Below are 19,612 nucleotides of genomic sequence, written 5' to 3'. Positions count from 1 at the left end.
GAAATAAGGGAGGGCACCTGTGTTTGGGTGGGGCTCCAGTAATTAGGGCTGCTGCTATAAATAGCAGCATGTGGGTTTGGCCGTTGTGGAAGAATATCTGATCGGAGTTCGTCAGGAATCCTGTGTTTTCTGGACTTTGTTGCTTTTTCATGCCTTGGAAAACAAAGCAGAGCAACATGTGTGTGTGTGTGTGTGTGTGTCTCACTTTGTTGGAAGAAGAAGGGGTGTGAAGTTTCTTCACAGCTGCTAGCTAAGTACTTAATGACTGCTTACGGGAAATTGTACAAACTACCCAGTTGTTTTGGGAAGAGTGCTCTTTGCAATACAAAAAGAGTGCTTAGTTTATTTTGAATTTTGTGATAAAGAACATTGTTTTGAATTTTCAAATGTGTGTGTGTGTCTGAAATTTGTACCCTTGAATTTTCTGGAGGCTCTTATCAGAGAGCCCGGCAGAACACCCACCAGCCGACATTGTTTAGTCGATGGGACCTGGAGAAGGCCAACTCTGTGGGACCCAACTGACCGCTGGGATTCGTGCGGCAGAAGGCGGTCTCACAGATATCCCGGTCCAGTGCCATAAAATGTTTTATAGGTCATAACCAACACTTTGAATTGACCGAAAACTGATCGGCAACCAATGCAGACTGCGGAGTGTTGGTGTAACATGGGCATATTTAGGAAAGCCCATGATAGCTTTCGCAGCTGCATTCTACACGATCTGAAGTTTCCGAACACTTTTCAAAGGTAGCCCCATGTAGAGAGCGTTACAGTAGTCGAACCTCGAGGTGATGAGGGCATGTGTGACTGTGAGCAGTGACTCCTGGTCCAAATAGGGCCGCAACTGGTGCACCAGGCGAACCTGGGCAAACGCCCCCCTCGCCACAGCTGAAAGATGTTTCTCTAATGTGAGCTGTGGATCAAGGAGGACGCCCAAGTTGCGAACCCTCTCTGAGGGGGTCAGTAACTCCCTCCCAGGATGATGGATGGACAGATGGAATTGTCCTTGGGAGGCAAAACCCACAGCCACTCCATCTTATCAGGGTTGAGTTTGAGTCTGTTGACACCCATCCAGACCCCAACAGCCTCGACACCAGCACATCACTTCCACTGCTTCATTGACTGGACATGGGGTGGAGATGTAAAGCTGGGTATCATCTGTGTACTGATTTACTCCCACTTAGGACTGTATGACTGTTGCTTGCATCCTAAGATTTTTTTATTAATATTGTTTCTTCATTGCTTATTTGACCCCTAGGAAAATCATTAAGTGTTGTACCACATTATTCTTGACAAATCTGTATTTTCTTTCTGTACACTGAGAGCATATGCAGCGCCAAGACAAATTCCTTGTGTGTCCAGTCACATTTGGCCAATAAAGAATTCTATTCTACAGTATTCTATTCTTTTTCTGACGTGTAAAAACGGAAATAAGTGCAGATTTTTTTTAAAAAAAAAATTGCCCTTTTGATTTTAACCGGCGTGTATTATTTAAGTAATGATTGGCATTCGTATTTATCGTTCAGGTGAAGCCAAGTCATCAAAATGTTTATTAAACGAGGGCGAGGTGCCCCTTATAAAGAGAACCTTTGGAAGCAGTCAAGCAAAAAGCCGAGAAAGGGGCAAAAGAAAGCTCAATCGCATGCGTTTCCTCCCGCGCGTGCGCAACTCGCTCACTCGGGTGTCTATGGTTTTTTTTTTTTTGTCTTGCGGTTTCCTTCCTGCGATGGGTAGCGCGAGGCTGGAGAGGCCCTCGCTATCCCAGAGTGCCGTGCGCGGCGTGCACTTTGCCGTTCCGCTGGAGAGAGAGAGGGAGGGAAAGAGGGAGAGAGAGGGACGGTCTGTGTGAAAACTTCGCCAACGAGTCGCTGCGGGCTGCCGCCAAAACGGACATGTTAGCGCCGAGGCCCTGAAGGCGGGACGCTGCTGAAAAAGGACGTTCGGCCGATCCCCTTTCAGTTCCGCTTGCGCGGTAGCATAGGCCCCGCCGACCGACAAACATGGAGGCGGTGAACGCCTTCAACCAGGAGGTGAGAATGGAGTCCGGCGGGCGAGAGCGGGGCGGCCAGGCCCGGCAAGGCTCGGGCCTCTTGGATGGGAGGAGGTGGTGGTTGGCACGGCCCCTCACTGGAACTATGAGGAGGTGTTAAGGGCTCTGGTGGGAAAATTAACGGGGCTTTTGGGTTCCCCCTCCGTCTCTCCTGGGCCCGGCATGTGTGAGGCCAAGCCACATCGGGTGACACGAGACCACCGAGGCCTATCTCTGAGAGCTCCCCCTTTGGTCAGTGAAACTCGTTCCCTCCGCCCTTATGGAACCCGGGAGGCCCTCAGAAATGACCTCGTTTGCCGTGGTCCAAATTGTGGAGGAAACTTTGCAGGGCTGCTTAAGGTCAGCTGTGCAGCGGCGGTGGCGGGCGGGTGTGGGGGGGTGCAGAGACTGAAAGAAAGGGAGTAGAAGTTCGTCGATGCGCGCCTATCTGCGTGCTAGGTCACGCTCCTCCTGTCGGCGGAGTTTGCCATTCCCCCATTGTGTGTGTGTGTGTGTGTTTGAGGAGAGAGATGGGGTGGAGCGAAGAGGAAGCGTTTGGCCTTTCTGCCCCCCCCCCTACAGATGTTATGGAAGAGCTCAGCAGTGAATCCAGCGGGGGGAGGGAAAAAATCGTTTACCGTCTAAGTGTTCGATTTTTCAAAACGCTGCTTGAGCCGAGTCTCGAGCCGCATCCGTTTTTTCTATTAGGGAAACGGGAGGTGGATAAAAACGTAAACGGCCGTGGCTCGAATTGGCTGAGGGTGATTTGAGGGAAGATGAAATTGGACGCTCTCTAGAACATAATTTTAACAGCAAGGCTGTGACTATGACGAGGCCCTTGCAATTAATGCAGGTGACCCTCGACTTGCAAGCACAATTGAGCCTAAAATGTATGTTGCTAATGAATTTTGCCCCAGATTAATTAACACAGACGGTAAACGATTAATAACTGTTACTAATTTAAAAAGCTGCAGTAATTTACTAAACAAATGTGGCAAGAAAAGTCACAAAGAGTCCCTCTGGAGTTGGGTGGCATACAAGTTGAATTAATTAATTAATTAATTCAACTTGTATGCTGCCCAACTCCGGAGGGAATCTTGGGACTTTTCTTGCCACATTTGTTTAGTGAATTGCTGCAGTTTTTTAAATTAGTAACGCAGTTGTTAAGTGAATCTGGTTTCCCTGTTTGACTTTGCTTGTCAGAAGGTCGCAATAGATGATCCCATGACCCTGGGACACTTGCAACCATCATAAATATGAACCAGTGACCAAACATCGATTTTGATCCTGTGCCCATGGGGATGGTCTGCAGGGATAAAAGTGTGAAAAATGGTTTATAGGTCACTTTTTTTAGTGGTGCTTGTAACTTCAAATGGTCACTAAACAAACTGTTGTAAGTCGAGGACTACCTGTATTGAGCAAATAACTTATTTTATAGAACAGTATTATAGATTTTCAAGCGGTGTTATACATTTCTTTGGAACTTTGCATGAGTTTTTAAGTAATTCACAAATTAACATTCACAAAATTACTCCTAAAACTGTATGAACAAGAGTCCTCGGAGAGGGGCGGCATACAAATCTAATAAATAAATAATTAATAAATAAATAAATAAATAAATGTGTATGGGTTTTGTTTAGCTATATACCTGAATATAGTTTTTTTTAACAAAGTAAGTAGAATGGAGGTTTCGTGCTAATTCACAACAATTATTGTAAATTATAGGTAGTTCTTGATTTACTACCATAATTGAGATCAGAATTTCTGTTATTAAGCAAGATGGTTGTTAAGTGAATCACACCCAATTTTATGACATTTTCTGCCACAATTGTTGAGTTAATCATTGTAGCTGTTAAGTGAATCTTGTGGCTTAAGTAAATCCACCATCCTTTGTCCACTACTTGTTGGAAACAAACTAAAAGTTGCAAATGGTGATCATATGACCTTGGGATGCTGCAACCATTGTCAATGCCTTCTGGCTGTCAAGTGCTGAAAATTTGATCAGGTGACTCTGGGCATGTTGCGATGGTTGTAAGAGCAAGGACCAGTTATAAGTCACTTTTTTGTAACTTTGGGCACCAAATGACTACCTGTATATTCTTCCTGGATAAATGTAGATATACGTAATTTGTAGCTACACATGACAAAATGCATTTAAAGTACAATTTGTTACAAAAGTGGTGGATTCTGATTTTTAAATCCATAAAGAATCTCAATTAGGTGAATAACATTTGTCAAGAGTTCAAATGCTTTTCAGAGTTCCTACACTTGAAGATTCAATGCCACTCTCTTCAGGGTCAGATAAAATGCTTTAAAGCAATCTTTCCCAACCTTGACAGCTTTAGGATGCTGACTGGGAAATTCTGGAGTTGCTCCATACATCTTAAAAACTGCCAAGTGCTGACTTACTTTGAGTCAATACATTTAATTCAGCTATATTAAAAACTTTTTCTAGAACTGCCTTCTCTTAATGTGTTGCCTTGCAAATGCATTAATCTATAGCTCCTAGCAGGTGGGATTCTGTGTATGATCCGTGTGTGATTCCTGTCTATTTTGAGTCTGAAGTATATGTGCAAGACCTAGCATATTAAAAGAGAATTGTGGTGTAAGATGTGGCGAGGAATACAACTCTAGGAACTGCAGTCCGATATATGATGTAAGTGAAGTGAGAGAAGATTAAAGAAGGTTGCTGGGCACTATGGTAGTAAATTATTGGAAGGGATATTGTCATTTCAAAATGGGCACCATTGACTATACAGTAGTTACTTGTTTTAAGAAATAACATTTAATTTCAATAAGATTTCTAGCAAGAAAATAGAAAGTTGCCTAATAATCCATAATGAGTAAATATGATTTTGCACACTTTTAGATAGGGTTAGATTTGAGATATGATGAAATAGTCATAGCATTCAGCATTATTTGTGTATAGCAGTTGCATATATGTATCCTAAATATAGTACTAGTTCCTACAGATAGATACAGAATGAGGAATATAAAATCTGCATGTCTCTAGAGTTATAAGGCAGTTCAAAGTGACAGAGAGGGGTGGCATACAAATCAGATAGATAGAGAGAGAGAGAGAGAGAGAGAGAGAGAGATGCCCCTTGTTTTTAATTTGGGTAAAATCCCAAACTTTTTAATTCTTAAATGTATATTGATATATAGCAAACATAAATTTCATTGGCTCAGAAGGGTAGTTCTGTTCATTCCTGTTATTTCGAACAGTACAAACTAATTAAACAATTTTAATTATTTTTTTCTGAAAATGGTAGCATTTTTCTTAAAGCCATTATGTTATTTTTTTAAAAGAATGTTACCCTTGTTAATTTTTAAAGTGAATGAGTATTGCTCTTAGATATAAACATTTAATAAATGAATACAATATGTAATTGAATATTTTCTTCTTAAGCAATTCTAGGTTTATTATTTAAAACATTTTAAGAGAAATAGCTGTCTCCTGTGTTTTATCTGTTACTAGTCTCCTTGTTTAGTACAAGCTTATGTGGGAAACATAATACAGTATTTTAATATTAAATGTGGAAAATCTAACTTAAAGTAAAATTAGGGAATGAAGCAAATATTAAAGCGATAAAGCTTATCTTCTCTCCTATTTTCCCTACAAATTATGCACAATGTTTTACCTGCAGTGCCAGGCAACTATTGTCAACTAGATCAATTGTGCCATTAGAACATACAAGACCAAAATAATTTTCTTCACTAAGAGCAGTCCTCTTATGAATAGCCCTGTGGACTTTTGTGTTTCTGATCTCATAATATGGGATGTCACAGTCAGTCCTGTTTTTACAAAAATATTATTTTGAAGAAGATTCACCAAATGAGTATCATATGAGGGATCTGGGGCCATCACTCTGCATGTCCTAGCATACAGAATAGTAGCCAAAGAACTCTTATACCTGATTTCCAGAAACTTATTATCAAGATAACAAATTGTTAGCAAATTAACCAATGCTATAACTCTTAAAATATCTATAGATAGATTAATTCTCAGCATTACAAGACAAGATACAAAGACCTGCACATGGATTAGGAAAAAAATACAATATGATTAAGAGCAAAAAAAATTGAAATGGAAATGGGCTGATCACATAGTAAGAAGAACTGATGGCAGGTAGACCAAGGCAGTCATAGAATGGAAGAGACCTAAAACAAGATGGGTCAACATCAACAAGTTTTGTGAGCCCAATTGGCAAAAGAAAGCCCAGGATCATATTGGTTGGAAACATGGAAGAGGCCTTCATCCTACAGTGGCTAGGCAATGGCTAAAATGATGATGATGAGATTATATGTGGATTAAAAAAATGGAATATATGAAATGCCTGGTCCAAGTAAATTCTAGTTTTTTGTTGCAAACTATTTGGAGAATCCTTATGATCAGAACCAAGGAAAACCAGTCCATTTTGGCCAATTCCACCAGATGTAAAGAAATAAACCAAAACCATCTACTTGTAAGTGTGGAACTATTGAAACAGTGGTTACACAGAAACATCTATTTTCTACACGACACAAGGGAAGCTCAAACCAAGAATGACTACAGGTAATCCTCAACTTGTGACTGGTCAGTTATTGACCATTCAAAGTTATGAGGCACCCGCAAAAGGTACATAGAGCCTATATTCAAAGTTCTGACAGTTGTGGCCCTACTGATTATGTGACTGCATTTTGGGTGCTTCACAACCAGCCCTCATGGCCCTTTTGGTGTCTGCAATTTACACCCTCCCCCCAAACTGAAACCGGTGTATACTGGCTCATAATGAACAATGGGTTTGCTTATCCTTTGTGTTTGTTTAATGACTGCAAGAGAGCAGGTTGTACAATTGGGTGCAGTCACATAATGACCGACTAGCACCATTTATGACCATAATTTCAGGCTCAGTTATTGTTGTTAAGTGAGGACTACCTGTAGTAAAACAATGCCATAGTTTTGTTTACTCGCCCAAAGTTTCTACGATTGTGTTAGAATTTTTAACTGTTCCAACTTATTGTCAAAGAATCAGCCCCACAAAATTATTCCCAATACATAGTCATCTTTTATTATTCTAATAAAAAGACTGCAATCTTCTTCATGGATGTGCAGTATTGTAAGTTCTACATTATCATAGTGCTGCTGTCCTTGGACTTGTTAGCATTCAGGATCGTTGGTGTGCTTAGTCTTTATCCAGACCATTAAAAGATTTTAGACATTCAAATTTCTGGATTTTAATACCATCTTTCCCTTAGAGCTATAAGCACCAAGAGTACTTATAGAGATCGTAAAGTAGCTCCTTTGATGATCTTCCACCATTGGAGAGTTAATATCCACTCCTGTGGAGAAAATCTGCTATTCTTCTTCCTCAACAGAAGTGTGCCAGTCAGGCAGCAATCTGGTACCTATTGCACCTGTGCTTTCCACAAATGAGGAAAACGATCGGCTCTTCCTTTCATAACATCTGTGCTTGAGAATTATTTTGGATACCATAGCCGGTGTGGCTCTCCTCCCGAATGCTAAGAAACTAAAGAAAGTAAAAAGTGATGACATGCCAAAACTCCACAGGTACAGCTTCATCCAGAATTGAAGTGGCTACAGTTGTGATTTGCAGGTTAAATATCAGGCTTTGCAAATACTGTGCTACAACCTAACCCACAGGTGTCAAACTTGTGGCAGAACATTGCAGTCACATGACATTTCATGATATTTTCCACGTTCCCTGAGTTGCGGTGGGCATGGCTGCATGTGACGCATCCGGCCCATGGGCTGCCACTTTGACATCTCTGACCTAGCTTATTCTGCTGAACATCAGTAGTCCAAATAAATGAAATCACCAATTGCACCCTTGCTGCTAGCAGAGAAGAGGAGAAGATCTGGTCTGTCACAGCTTCAATTTTTCACGTATAGATCATCTCTGGTTTATATAAGTCCTAAGTCAGTTTTATAGGGTTTTTTTCATAAACCATGGAAAACATGTAAAATATAGCTAGCTTCTTGTGCATGCGCAAGCCTAACAAACATACATGATACATATGAATGATAAAAAACTTGATTTGTGCAACAATTCTTGGTATGGGATAAATATGTAATCTGGGGGCTGCCTATTTAGACCTTTTCCAAGCAGGACAGTCTGAAACACAATAAAGATATCATTACTGATTTGAGGCCTTCCAGATTCCCAGGGACCATCCATCTTCATGTGTTCATATATTAAGAGATTACTGTGTGTAGCTATCTTTCTGAAGTCACATCTTGTTCATAGGTTTCCTTTATGTCACCTCCAACTGGTTTTAAAAACTCATCTGTACTATTGTTTTGAACTCATCCTAATTGTACAGTGTCTTATCTGGAAATCGGTTACATAAGCTGCCCAGCCTCTGTGGTATTACATATGAATCCCAGGTAAATTTAATATGTGACTGAACACAGGATTCAACTACAATTCTAAAGAAACAACAGGACACATTTGCCATCAGAAGAGCTATCTTAGAAGGATTAGGGCTAGCCTTTCAATAAGTTTTTCTCCATCATTTAGTGACCACCAGCTTACGGTACCTTTCCCCTTTGACTAACTCTTCATTCAGAATGGCAACATAGTCTTTGTTTCTCCCTATATTAAATACTGCAAACTCAGTTTGGCAGTCCCAGCCTATGCCTTTTATACTCAAATCATAACATTTATGTTATTAAAACAGTTTACTAGTAAAATTGAGCAATCTGAATAATTTAGTGAGTTGGTTTAGAAAAGGCAGTTTTTAGAAGTAGAAAAGAATGTTTATCAATCTTCATTTAGCATCCTTATGACTACAGCAGACTAGATGAGAAGGAATGGAATAGAGGTCAAGGAGCCAGAAAGAAATACCATATTTGTATGTACCTTGGTTTTGGGGGAGGAAAACAAAGAAAAAAGGGCTCTGTTTCCCAGCAATTTGCCAAACAGCAAATGGCACAGAAGATATGCACTGTTTGCCGTGTATGTGTGCCTGACACATAGAAATAGCAAAGAATTGGAGAAATATACATTAAGGCAGTATATTAATCTCTGAACTGTCATCAGAGTATAGGACAGAGTGTTATTGTTGGGTCCTGAGAAAATATTAAGAAGAATAATGGGAAAATAGTTTTCATCATGGAACCATTGTCCTAAGGAACCAGCATACTTCCCTTGCTGTATGTATTCAAGGATAGACATTATAAGTGATGCTTTGCTCCACTGTGCTGACTCTAGAATTTCTGTTCTCTGATTTTAACAAATATTTTCCATATTGGTTTTATTCAGGGCTTTTGGAAAGATTTACTCCCCAAAGAAAGATCTCAGGTTTCCCATTCGCTTTTCCAAAAGTTTGGTCAAATAGTCTGTATTAGTGAACTGCTTTCATTAGTATTACTTTGATTTGTTTTATAAGTGTCTCTTTTTGTAAAGAAGATGAAAATAATATAAAAATATCACCAAAAATATCTTGTGTGGTAGAAGAATCTTTCATAAAGATGTTTGCATTTTCTTTTTGGAGGAAAATATTAAAAAAATCTAATGTTGACATTATTCTTCTAAAGAATAATTACATCAATGACATCTGTATGAGTATATCTTATTTACTTGGGCAATTCAGGTAAAAAGGCTTCAAGAGTTGTTAATCTAATCCTACGTAGCTTCTGCTCCGGTAATCTCACACTACTAACCAGAGCATACAAAACGTTCGCCAGACCAATTCTTGAACACAGCTCATCTGTCTGGAACCCACACCAAATTTTGGACATTAACACTCTAGAAAATGTCCATAGATGCTTTACTAGAAGAGCCCTCTACTTGCAACAGAATACCCTACACAGCTAGATTTACAATCCTAGGTTTAGAAAGATTAGAACTACTGTATTTTTTGGAGTATAAGACGCACCGGAGTGTAAGTTGCACCTTAGTTTATGGGGAGGAAAACAGGGAAAAGAATCTGCTTACCAGGTATTCTTCTGGCTAGCATCCTTAGTCTGGTCAGCTTCAGCACATTATTTTATCCCCTGGTTAAGGACTTAAAAAAACCTTTATTCTGAGACAGTAACAATGAAAGAGCTTCAAAGCCAGTAAGAGCTGGGAACATCATTAGCACCTGGAAAGAGTCAGTCGGAGCACGTAGAGCAATGGAAAAAACCTGCAAAGACTTAGGACTTGGAAAACATTCTTCTTTGCAGAGAGTAACAGTGAAAGAGCCTGCAAGCCGGTAAGAGCTGGGAACATTGTTAGCACTTGGTTACGGCTGGAGCAACTAAAGCAATGGAAAAAAAAACCCCTGCCAAGATAGGGTTTGGAAAACATTCCTCACAGAGAGTAATGATGAAAGAGCTTGTAAGCGGGTAAGAACTGGGAACATCATTAGCACCTGGTTAGGGCTGGAAAGAAATATTTGGAGCAAGTTAGACCAATGGTAAAAAAACCTGGCAAAAACCTAGAGCTTAGAAAACATTCTTGGTAGAGAATCACAATGAAAGAGGTTGGGAACATTAATAGCACCTGGTAAGGGCTGGAAAAAACATCTGGAGCAAGTAAAGCAATGAAAAACCAACCCTACAAAGACAGGGTTTGGAAAACATTCTTCTTAGAGAGTAACAATGAAAGAGCTTGCAAGCTGGTAAAAATTGGGAACATTGTTAGCACCTGGTTAGGGCTGGAAAGAAACTTCTTTGGAGTAAGTTAGAGTAATGGAAAACCCCTCCAAAGACTTAGGGCTTGGAAAACATTCTTCACAGAAAGAAATAATGAAAGAGCCTTCAAGGTAAGAGCTGGGAAGAACTTTAGCAGCTAGTTAGGGCTGTGTGTGGGGGAAAACTACGTCCAGAGTATAGTATGCACCCTAATTATCAGTCTCTTTTAGTGAGAATACGGTATATCAGTGATTTTCAACCTTTTTTGAGCTGCGGCACATTTTTTACATTTACAAAACCCTGGGGCACATTGAGCGGGCAGGGGGGGGTGGCTAAAAAAGTTTGGACAAAAAAATTTGCTCTCTCTCTTCCTCCCTTTCGCTCTATTTCTCTGTCCCTCCCTCTTTCTCTCCCTTCCTCTTTCTTTCTCTCTCTCTGCATCCCTCTTTCATTCTCTTCCTTCCTCTCCCTTTTGCTCTCTTTCTCTCTCCCTCCCTCCCTCCCTCTATGTCTTTCTCTTTCTCTCCTTCCTTCCCTCTCTTTCTTTCTCTCTTACTTTCTTTTTCTTTTTCTTGTTCTCTTTCTCTCTCTCTTGCTTTCTTTCTCTCTCTCTCTCTCTCTTGCTTTCTTTCTCTCTCTGAGCTTCGCGGCACACCTGACCATGTCTCGCGGCACACTAGTGTGCCATGGCACACTGGTTGAAAAACACTGCGGTATATTACCTTAAACACGACCTAAGCATAGCCCATAAAATCATCTACAACATACAGTACTTCCTGTCAATGGCTACTTCAGCTTCAATCACAACAACACACTAGCATGCAACGGATAAAAACTTAAAGTAAACCGCTCTAAACTCGACTGCAGTCTTTAGTATCCGAGTAGTTTAGTTGATGCATGGAACTCACTATTGTGAGCCACTTCGAGTCCTCGGAGAGGGGCGGCATACAAAAATAATAATAATAATAATAATAATAATAATAATAATAATAATAATAATAATAATACCACCTGCCTCTAGTACAGTGATGGCGAACCTATGGCACGGGTGCCACAGGTGGCATGCGGAGCCATATCTGCTGGCACACGAGCCATTGCCCTAGCCCAGCTCCAACATGCATGTGTGTGCCGGCCAGTTGATTTTTGGCTTGCAGAGAGGTTCTGGGAGGGTGTTTTTTGCTTCCAGAGAGTCTCCAGGGGGATGTGGGAGGGCATTTTTACCCACCCCTGGCTCCAGGGAAAACTTTGGAGCCTGGGGAGGATGAAATACTAGTCTATTGGGCCCACCTGAAGTTGGGAAACAGAGGGTCTTTGGGGGGGTGGGAGAAGCTGTTTTTGCCCTCTCCAGACATTAAATTATGGGTATGGTCACTCACGTATGCACGATAGCGCACACACATGCCTTTTTGGCACCCAAGGAAAAAATAGTTCACCATCACTGCTGTAGTATCATCACCTAACCCCCAAAACTTTATCCTTAGGCTATCCACTGTTGACCTCTCCTGATTCCTAAGAGGTCAGTAAGGGGCGTTTTTAAGTGCACTAGCTTGCCTTCCGTTCCCTGTCCTAATGTTTTTCTCTTACTAGGATCATGTATCTAAATATTATTCTATCTTTGTATTCCACCAATACGTACTTGACAAAACAAACAAACAAATAAGATGAAGATAGCTTTTGGAGAGGAAAACAAGAAAAAAACATCTGCCTCTGATTCCCAGCAATTTGCCTCCTTGCACCAAACAGTCTGGTCAGCTTCAGCACAGCCTGATTTAGCATTAGCAGCTGATTAGTGGTTGGATTGGACTCCAGGTTGTGGGGGTGGCCACCGTATCTGCGTGTCCCACTTTCGGCCTCCGTGCATCCCGTTGGCACCCATTCCAGGCAGCGGGGATCGCCTGTGATTGCTGCTGCCGATCTCTGCATTTCGGTGGCAGTATTTGGCAGGGCTAGCCATCCCTGCTGCCTGGAACAGGCAAAAATGGGACACAGGGAGGCCGAAAATGGGATGCAGAGGCCAAAAACAACCAAAGGGTAGGGTGGGTGAGGCTTCGGCAACATTCACTCTATAAGATGCACAGACATTTCCACCCACTTTTTTGGCGGGGAGTGTGTGTTATAGTGCAAAAAATACAGTTGCTATTTTGGGAGGTGGGTAGAATAATGTAATTCCTGAAATATTCTATTAATGTTAATCTATGCCTGTTAAGGGTGGAATATTTGTAGAATATTTTTTGGAGAAGATTAAAAAAATACAAATGTCATTTAAGTTATCCTTCCCGTATGCTGTATTGCATCAGTAAATGGAATAATTGCAAGAAGAGACAGCACAAAATTGTTGTCAGAACAGTGTCTTACATTAGACTGAATTGAAAGTGTATATAAGAGAAGAGCGTGGAAATTGTTTGAATCTAAATAAAAAGAATTATTTTACAGAAATGTTTGTGAGTTGCAATCATGGGAGATGTTTAGTAGATTGATAAAATCAAGGAGGTTGTGGAAGAAAAAATTGGTAGAAGAGATTTTTTTGCAAAAACTGCAAATAATATTGAATAATGTGCATATATGAAAAATATTTTTTTCAATTATTTTCAAAGACAGAGAGAAAGAACTGGTGAAGTGGTAGAGAAAATATGACTAATTTTGATGGAAATAATAGATTTCAAGTAAGTTAAAAGAGCTAAAGAAGAAGCCTGTAAAAGAGTGAATGGAATAAAAAAGAGTAATTAAATTATACTAAAACTGAATTTGATCATATTAGTTAAGGGGGCTTGCTTGGGTTGGTTGAGGATCCGTGCTGTTCTGTTTGGCTTGTGCAGTTGATTTGGATTCATAGGCTAGTTGTAGGTCAATGTTTCTATTAATGGAATTGCTTATGGAGTGTCAGGCTTCGATAAACTCACAAGCATGGTGGGTGGTAGCGTAGCCAATGGTTTTTCTACTAATACAATCAGACTGATGCTGTTTGATGTTAGTGTGGGTAGAGATTAAAGATTTGTGATTGTGGCATTTGACTATTTGCCTGTGTTCATGGATCTAGGTTTTTAAATTGACATGTTTGCCCACATAGACTTGGTTGCAATTGTTACAGTTGATTTTGTAGATTACATTGTTTCTTTCATCCTTCTGTATCTTATTTTTATTCTGGATAATTCCTGGTGGACTGTGGCTGTGGGTTTGTGGGCTATTGCTATTCCTAGATGTTGGAGAATTCTGGCTGTCCTTCACCCTCATCCTACACCTGAGGTACAGATAGTGTTTAAAAGGAATTCATTGGAAATAAAAACTATGATCTTGTCAACACTGAGCAGAGGCATTTTGTAAGGCAGTTCGTTATTAACTTTATTTATTATTGCCATGATTCTATTTTCAGTGATTTTAAAGAAAAATCTTGGTTATCAAACAAAAGAAAATAATAATATCTTATATTTGCTTTATATGGATCATTTGAAGCTTTATAGAAAATCAGAAATTGAAATCCAGTCATTGATTAAGTGTAACAATTTTTAGCACAGATATAGCAATGGACTTTGGCCTAGACAACTGTGGTACAATAATAATAAATCGGGGTTAAATCCAGAACAATAAGTGAACTGAAATGCTAAATGGCCAAACCATCGCTGAAGGCTATAAATATCAGGGCATTTTACAGTTGGATAACATTAACTTTGGACAAATTAATAATGTGATTAGTAAAGAATACAGTACATCCAAAGAGTGAGAAAATTGCTAGAGACAAAAACAGTGGAAACAGCATCAGAACCATTGGTACTTGGGCCATAACATCAAATATGGTGCACTGGTGGAATTACTAACTGGTCACATGCTGAACTGGACAGTTTGAACTGAAAAAAAGAAGAGAAACCTATGATTATTCACTATACATTGCAAACCCATAGTGATGTTGATAGATTATACCTGCCCTGCAGAGATAGAGGCAAAGGTTTACTTTAAGTCGAACAAGCTGTCAATGAAGAAAAGCATATGTTGGCTGATTATGTAATGTGCATGTTCTTGCACTGATGCAAGAACATGCACTGTACAGGAAACAAAATTTGAATATCAAAAAATGTAATAAAAAAACAAACATTACTGACAAAGAAAAGCAACATGTAGTCATTCCAAAGGTGCTTTCCAAAAGACATCTGGATTTTCTTGTTTTTCCCCCCCTCTTATAAATGAAGAAGGTTCCTGGATGATAAGCAAATTGTTTTTAAGAGAAAGAAAACCCTGACTTTAGAAAGCATCTTTGAGATAATCATGACCTGGATGATTGAGAATCTCCAGTTCTGTAAAAAAAAAAAAAAATGAGGGGGAAGTGGACAAAGATGAAACCTGGCAATGGCTTACAATTGATAAAATAAAATAAATTGAAGGTTTGATTTTGGTTGTTTAAGCTATTTGAAATAATGCAATCAAGGCTGGCATTAAAAAATTCACCAAATGGTTTGAGATGCCATATATGCAAAAAAGCAGAAGAAACAGAAGAATTAAGCTAGTGCAAGAATATCACTGAAACTGGTTGTAAATAATATAACATAGTTGCCAAAATGAGCATTTATAAAAATTGCCATGTGCCAGTAATGAAACCTTGGTGAAAAAATATAGTTGAAAAGGTAGTTGAAAATGACCAGGTTGAAATATTTCTGAATACGAAATGTTTTGGTTTATAATACAATAAATTTAACTATGATTGAAAAGAAGAATAATTGGATAATTGCTGTGGCCGTACCAAGGAATAGTAGAATATAAGACAAAGTGTTGGAGAAGATCACAAAATATCAAGATCTGAAAATTGAACTTGAAAGAAAATTGTATAAATAAGTGATGTCGAAACTTTTTTCCTTGGGTGCCAAAAGAGCATGGGCGCATGCTATCATGGATGCGCGAGTGCCCATACCCATAATTCAATGCCTATGGAGGGTGAAAACATCTTCCCCGACCCCATGGAGGCCCTCTGGTGGCTGGAAATGGCCTGTTTCCCAACTTCTGGTGGGCCCAGTAGGCTCGTGTTTTGCCCTCCCCAGGCTCCAAAGGCTTCCCTGGAGCCGGGGGAGAGTAAAAACGCCCTCTCCCATCCCCCAGGCTCTCTAAAAGCAAAAAACGCCCTCTCATAGCCTCTGTGAGCCAAAAATCAGCTGACTGACACACATGCATGTTAGAGCTGAGCTCGGGCAACGGCTCAAGTGCCAGCAGATATGGCTCCACTTACTACCTGTGGCACCCATGCCATAGGTTCGCCATCACTGGCATAAACCATCCTCTGTAGTCCCAGTAGTTATCTGCTTACTGGGTGCCATACCAGGAAAACCTTGGATGGCACGTAGACAATTTGTACATCGACAAAATTTACACCTGTCGGTTATAAAAGTCTACACTGCTTGGATCACACATATACTAATCTGATACATTATGATATCTTAGCTTCTTGAAAAGAAACCTGATGCCTATCAAAGCCAATACTGTACCAGCTAAAGAATTGGCAACTGTGATTTCATAATCATAGTATTACCAGACCCTTTACCTTGGATGCATGAAAAACATACAGAACCTCAGGAAACTAGAACCTGAAATTTTCATAGAGCTATAGTGTGTATTTTATACAGTGTGAGTTATGGTAGTAGATGAAAATCCTGACCCTACACTTGGAAGTTCTGAGGAACTGTACAGGGTGGGACAGGTTCAGAGTGAATCTTAGCCAAATGGAGATGCTTTTGATGTGGATACCTTGTAGGTTTCAGTTATTACCCTTTGTGGGATTTTATTTATTTTTATTTATTTATTGGACTTATATGCCGCCCCTCTCCGTGGACTCGGGGCAGCTTACAACATTTTAGTAAAAAATACAATAAATAAAAGATTCTAGGCCAATTAATAGGATAATAACTTTTTAAAAAATCTTAAAACTAAACATTTACAATCAAAAAGTCACACACATACTATCACACCAGATACATTCATTGGGCAGAGGCTGGGGTCTAATGACCCTAAGCATGGCGACATAAATGTGTTTTCAAATTCTTACGGAAGGAGGGAGGGTGGGGGCAGTGTGAATCTGGGGGGGAGTTGATTCCAGAGGGCCGGTGCTTCCACAGAGAAAGCTCTTCCCTAGGCCCTGCCAGCCAGGGACCTAACCAGACACTGGGATTCGTACAGCAGAAGGCGGTCTCGGAGATGATGATGATGATAATAATAATAATAATATTAATAATAATAATACTTTATTAGATTTGTATGCCACTCCTCTCCAAAAACTCAGCATAATCTGGTCCTATGCCATGTAAGACTTTATAGGTCATAACCAACACTTTGAATTGTGTCCAGGAACCAATCGGCAGCAAATGCAGTCCGTGGAGTGATAGATGTGGGCATATTTTGGAAGGCCCAAAACAGCTCACGCGGCTGCATTTTGGACGATTTGAGGTTTCCGAACACTCTTCAAATGTAGCCCCATGTAGAGAGCATTGCAGTAGTCGAATACTTGAGATGATAAGGGCATGAATGACCATGAGCAAAGACTCCCTGTCCAAATAGGGCTGCAATTGGTACACTAGGCAAACCTGGGCAAACTCCCCCCTCGCCACAGCCAAAAGATGGTTTTCTAAAATTAGCTGTGGATTGAGGAGGACGCCCAAGTTGCGCACCCTCTCTGAGGGATCAATAATGCCCCCCCCCCAGGATAATGGACGGACAGATGGACATGATCTTGGGAGGCAGTACCCACAGCCCTCCGTCTTGTCTGGATTGAGCTTGAGCCTGTTGACACCCATCCAGACCCTGACAGCCTCCAGACACCAGCACATTACTTCTACTGCTTCATTGAGTGGACACGGGGTGGAAATGTACAGCTGAGTATCATCAAAGTACTGGTGGTAACTCACCCCGTGCCCCTGGATGATCTCACCCAGCGATTTTACCTCTCCTGAAAGAGGAAATCCAGCCATTATTTAAAATATGGTAAAATTTGTTTTTAGTCTTGGTTTAGTAGGACATAAATGGTATCAATATGATATGTAGGTTGATAAGTACAGGTCTGCATGTATGTATTAAATTTTATTGTATCTTTCATGTCATTTTGCTGTTTATTTTATTATATTTGTAATTTTTTTAATATGCTTGTCTTGGGCTGTAATGAGATATAGTGGTACCTCTACTTACAAACTTAATTTGTTCCATGACCAGGTTCTGAAGTAGAAAAGTTTGTAAGAAGAAGCAATTTTTCCCATAGGAATCAATGTAAAAGCAAATAATGTGTGCGATTGGGGAAACCACAGGAAGGGTAGATGCCCTGTTTCTTTCGAGGAAATTCCTAGAGGGTCCCCACGGCGGCTTCTCCCCACCTTTTCTGGTCCTGTTTCCTCCCAGGAGATTCTTAAGAGAGGCCCCACGGAGGCTTCTCCCTGCCTTTTCCGGGTACAGTTTTGGAGGCTGGAAAACCCGGTTCTTATTTAGAAAAGTTAGTTAAGTACAGGTGTTCTTAGATAGAGGTACCACTCTACTTACTTTTCCTCTATTTTGATTTACTGTTCAACATTAGTACATGCTAAACGCTCTTAGATTTTTTTCTCTGGATCTTATTTTTTAAAGTTTTTTAAATTAATATTTGGTATTATATGGTATTATTTGTACTGTATCTGGGATATTGGAAGGGTAGCACGAAAGAAATGTTTATTTTTAGCTTTTTTTCTTTCTAACTCAAAATTCATTTCAACTCATTAATGAAAGGAAATTTTTAATAAGAAACAGTAAATGGCACCAGTTTATCTTTGAGGATGGTACAAGGTCATTTTAGTCCATTCTGTAACTGTTCTATTATATACTTTTAGGAAGAAGTAGTGATTCTAAATATCTTGTCTATTTAACGTGTGAAATGAAATTCTTAATCTTAATCTGCATAAATTTGATTCTGTCTGCTTCTCTACTTTTTATTTTTAGTAGGTGCAAGGGAGTACAGTGATGCCTCATCTTACAAACGCCTCGTCATACAAACTTTTCGAGATACAAACCCGGGGTTTAAGACTTTTTTGCCTCTTCTTACAAACTATTTTCACCTTACAAACCCACCGCCGTCGCTGGGTTGCCCCGCCTCCAGACTTCCGTTGCCAGCGAAGCCCCCGTTTTTGTGCTGCTGGGATTCCCCTAGGCTCTCCTCCATGGGAAACCCCACCTCCGGACCTCTGTGTTTTTGTGATGCTGCAGGGGAATCCCAGCAGGGGAATCCCAGCAGCGCAAAAACGGGCGCTTCACTGGCAACAGTGAAGGTGGAGGTGGAATTTCCCAGCGAGGGGAGCCTCAGTGAAAGCATCGCAAAAACACAGAGGTCCGGAGGTGGGGTTTCAAGGACTTCTGTGTCTTTGCGATTCCCTTGCAGCATCGCAAAAACACAGAAGTCCGGAGGTGGGGTTTCCCATGGAGGGGAGCATCAGGGAAATCCCAGCAGCACAAAAACGGGCGCTTCGGCTGGCAAAAGGGGTGAATTTTGGGCTTGCACGCATTAATCGCTTTTCCATTGATTCCTATGGGGAACATTGTTTCATCTTACAAACTTTTCACCTTAAGAACCTCGTCCCGGAACCAATTAAGTTTGTAAGACAAGGTATCACTCTATTGGCAATTCCGTTTTGAAGTGAGCGGCATAAAATGCAACAAACAAATACAATTCTTAGGTTTCCTTGTTTTCTGTCATTTTATCTGCTGCTATTAAGGAGGAACTTGAAAATCAACGTTCCTTTGCAGTTTTGCTCTACTTTCTTGACCATATAATTGATTTTGGCATATTTCTAAAATAGAACATGCTTTTATCCTAACGAGTCAAATATTTATAATGGAGTGGCAATATACAGTATAGTATTACAAAGTAATAAACATTTCATAAAAGTAGACAATTGTGTTTCATAAGTGTAACTTTAAAAATTTTAGAATGAATACATAATGTAGTAAATAACATTTGTTTATCTAAAATATTACAT

The 19,612-nt window shown here is 40.1% G+C and overlaps 1 protein-coding gene across 3 annotated transcripts in view; it reads left to right on the top strand.

Annotated features, from left to right (window-relative positions):
- The first annotated feature begins 1,688 nt into the window (after nt 1-1,688).
- Nucleotides 1,689-19,612, top strand: part of SCAF4 (SR-related CTD associated factor 4) — a 59,142-nt gene continuing 41,218 nt past the window's right edge. For 2 of the 3 annotated variants that reach the window (XM_070750316.1, XM_070750315.1), the window contains exon 1: nt 1,689-2,027. In XM_070750316.1, the coding sequence (XP_070606417.1) occupies nt 1,998-2,027 (30 nt within the window). In that variant the 5' untranslated portion in view covers nt 1,689-1,997. The remainder of the gene's footprint in view (nt 2,028-19,612) is intronic. The other variant, XM_070750317.1, reaches the window with a different exon arrangement.

The sequence above is a fragment of the Erythrolamprus reginae genome, chromosome 4 (assembly GCF_031021105.1).
Source record: "Erythrolamprus reginae isolate rEryReg1 chromosome 4, rEryReg1.hap1, whole genome shotgun sequence".
NCBI classification, from domain to species: Eukaryota; Metazoa; Chordata; class Lepidosauria; order Squamata; family Dipsadidae; genus Erythrolamprus; species Erythrolamprus reginae.
Note: the sequence above shows the minus strand (reverse complement) of the source record. Positions and strands in the feature narration are given on the sequence as shown.